The sequence below is a fragment of the Triticum aestivum genome, chromosome 3D (genome assembly GCF_018294505.1).
Source record: "Triticum aestivum cultivar Chinese Spring chromosome 3D, IWGSC CS RefSeq v2.1, whole genome shotgun sequence".
In the NCBI taxonomy this organism is placed as follows: Eukaryota; Viridiplantae; Streptophyta; class Magnoliopsida; order Poales; family Poaceae; genus Triticum; species Triticum aestivum.
The window spans coordinates 66,367,578-66,370,866 of NC_057802.1; the positions used below are offsets into that span (position 1 = coordinate 66,367,578).

At 44.8% G+C, this 3,289-nt stretch overlaps 1 protein-coding gene across 1 annotated transcript; it reads left to right on the forward strand.

The window, feature by feature from the left end:
- The first annotated feature begins 365 nt into the window (after positions 1 to 365).
- Positions 366 to 2,445, forward strand: LOC123077458 (uncharacterized). The gene is made up of 3 exons (XM_044499735.1): positions 366 to 878; positions 999 to 1,142; positions 1,717 to 2,445. Exons 1-3 carry the CDS (start codon positions 810 to 812, stop codon positions 2,035 to 2,037), a joined length of 534 nt encoding a protein of 177 aa, XP_044355670.1. The 5' UTR covers positions 366 to 809; the 3' UTR covers positions 2,038 to 2,445.
- Positions 2,446 to 3,289: the final 844 nt, after the last annotated feature.

Sequence of the window (3,289 nt, forward strand, 5' to 3'; positions counted from 1 at the left end):
ATGTTTGGCAAAATTGATGGTGATATACAAGATCCAAGAGATATCCTATCATAAAACATGAAGAAAAAATATATCATCCTTTCAATATCTCAAACCACAATCTTGTGTCCGAACCTAAAAACAAGAAAATGTTGCCCGAAATCATACTAAAAACGGGACTAATTAATCTCGAGAAGAAAACTTGTTGGCTCTTCCCGTTCCAACAAAAATTAAATAACGAATGAATTTTGGTGCTCTACTCTCCTTTTACTCTCGATCGGCTGATCGATCCGGTCAAGAAATGAAACAGGTACTAGCTGCTAGTAGAAAGACCCAGCGCCGGCCAGCTTGTTGCCATGGTGTCTCACATCTGCCCAGCGGCGGGGGAGGGCACGGGGTCATTGGCGACCATGTGGTGGTCGTCGTCTAGGTCTGAGCTCCAAGCCGTGCAGCACCTGGAGCTTGAAGGGTTGAGTCAATTGCAAGAAACCACCACATTTGTGGCTAGGTTTGCAGGAAACTACCAAGTCGTTAATCTGTTGCAAAAAACACCGTAAAATCTCTTAACCCGTTGCAAAAAGCACTGAACAGCCATTTAGCCTCGTTTGATCTCTTTTCCGACAGGTGGGCCGCGAAAACGCTGACGTGGCGTGCGGACAGGCAAACGGCGCCGTTAGGAAAGAAAACGGTCAACACGCCGCGCGGTCGGTCCTGTCGGTGCTCGCCAGACAGATGCCCCGCGCCCTCTCTCTCTCTCTCGCCCCTCTCCTCTGCCTCCTCTCTCTGGCTCTGGTCGCCGTCGGTGAGAAGCCAGCTGGCCGCCGTCCGCCATGGTTTCGTGGAGCGACGACAGCGAGGAATCGGGCTACGAGTACTCTTCAGGCGGCTCCCCTATCAAGGTCAGTGATTTGAACTCGTAGCTAGGGTTCTTTGAGCAAGGGTTTCGGTTTGGGGATTTTGTTTTCCTGCTCGATTTGAACCCGTGAGATGGATTTTGTGCGTTTCTTTTGTTGATGTAGATCCCGGCTACAATCGAGGACCCGAACTACTCTGGTGTTGATGATGAGGTGATGGTGATATGTGAGCATGGCCAGCCGGCGAAGAGGCATGTTTGCTTCGAAGGGATTAGCACTGGGAGGAGGTTCATTGCCTGTGGACTTGATGTGAGTGCTAGCAAAAATCTGTAGTTTGCTCATTTTGTGAAGAAACTATAAATTGTTCATATGCACTGTTCATTGTTCATGTTCACTGTTCACCTAGTAGTTTAGTTAAAGGTACTGTCATGTACCATACCATAGTGACTGCGTGAAGTAAATGAATTGTTCATACATATAAATGAACTACACCACAGTGATATAAATGAAGTAAATGAATTAAATTGTGCTATTAAAAATTAAGTACAAAGATATAAAATTAAGGTATCCATAGTGCATTGTTCATAGATATAAATGAAGTAAATGAATTGAACTGAATTGTATTGTGCTGTTAAAAATTAAGGTATAAATGAAGTAAATTCAGTGTAGTATGCTGTTAAAAATTCAGATATAAATTCAGAGTTGAGCTGAATTGTGCATGTGTAGTATACTATAGTTGTTTTGTACTTGTACTTGTTGTTTGCTAATAGACTGAATAGAATTGCCAGCAGTTGTGGTGTTGTTCATTGGGTAGATGAGGAGTGGCCAGAATAGAAGTGAAGTGAAAAAGGAAGTAAATGCATTTGTACTTGTTGTTTTGCAGGAAGCAAGCAGTTGTGGTGTTGTTCATTGGGTAGATGAGGAGTGGCCAGAGCATCTGCAGAATGCTCTTCACAAACTATGGCTTTTGTATGAGGATTGCCAGCGTGCTAATAGGATGGCATGTCTGGAACATTCATCACTTGTCCACAATCTCACATCACAGAAGAACAAGCTACAGGAGACTTATGAGAAGCTTGTTGAGGATGTGAACAACCTACTTGATACCCAGGACAATATTCCCAAGGAAAATGAAGTCCAACAAGGTGAACATGAGGAGATCACTCCTTCTTTGGACAATAATATTTCAGCTTTGAAGGAATAGCTGGGTGCAATGGATGCTGAGAACAAAGAACTGAAGCAAAAGGTTGACCAGTTGAACAGCATTCAGGTTGCCCAAGGTAATGTGATTAGGAATCTGAAGTTTGCTCATTTGAAGGAGAAGGAAAAGTTGAGCACTGAGAGGAGGAATTTGGAGTTTCACATTGCTGATCTTGTCAAAGCTAGTGACAAGAACAAGAGAAAGCTGAAGGACATCAAGGATATTTGCGATGAAGAGTGATTTGTAATCTGACCATGTGGGTCATTATCTTAGGTTTCAAGCATTGAACTATGGCTTGTAATGTGTGAACTAGTGGCAGTTTGCAGTATTTGAAGTAGGGTGTAGCCTTGAACTATGTCTTGTAAGCTTTGAACTATGGTGTCATGATGTTAACTATGTTGTTAACTAGAGTTGTTGGATACTGTCATGATGTTAACTAGAGTTGTTGGATACTGTCATGATGTTAACTATGGCACCCTAAATGATGGAATGAGGATATGTATCATATTAGGTTATCGTGGATGCCGTCGACGCCGAGGCACCCTAGATGATCATATTAGGTTATCGTGGATGCCGTCAACGCCGAGGCACCCTAGATGATCATATTAGGTTATCGTGGATGCCGTCGACGCCGAGGCAACCGTAGAAGATCATATTAGGTTATCGTGGATGCCGTCGACGCCGAGGCACCCTAGAAGATCATATTAGGTTATCGTGGATGCTGTCGACGCCGAGGCACCCTAGATGATCATATTAGGTTATCGTGGACGCCGTCGACGCCGAGGCACCCTAGATGGTCATATTAGGTTATCGTGGATGCCGTCGACGCCGAGGCACCCTAGAAGATCATATTAGGTTATCGTGGATGCCGTCGACGCCGAGGCACCCTAGATGATCATATTAGGTTATCGTGGATGCCGTCGACGCCGAGGCACCCTAGATGATCATATTAGGTTATCGTGGACGCCATCGACGCCGAGGCACCCTAGATGATCATATTAGGTTATCGTGGATGCCGTCGACGCCGAGGCACCCTAGAAGATCATATTAGGTTATCGTGGATGCCGTCGATGCCGAGGCACCCTAGATGATCATATTAGGTTATCGTGGATGCCGTCGACGCCGAGGCACCCTAGAAGATCATATTAGGTTATCGTGGATGCCGTCGACGCCGAGGCACCCTAGATGATCATATTAGGTCATCACACTTATTAGCAAACAATAATAAAATTAGGAGCCACAACTAACCAGAAAG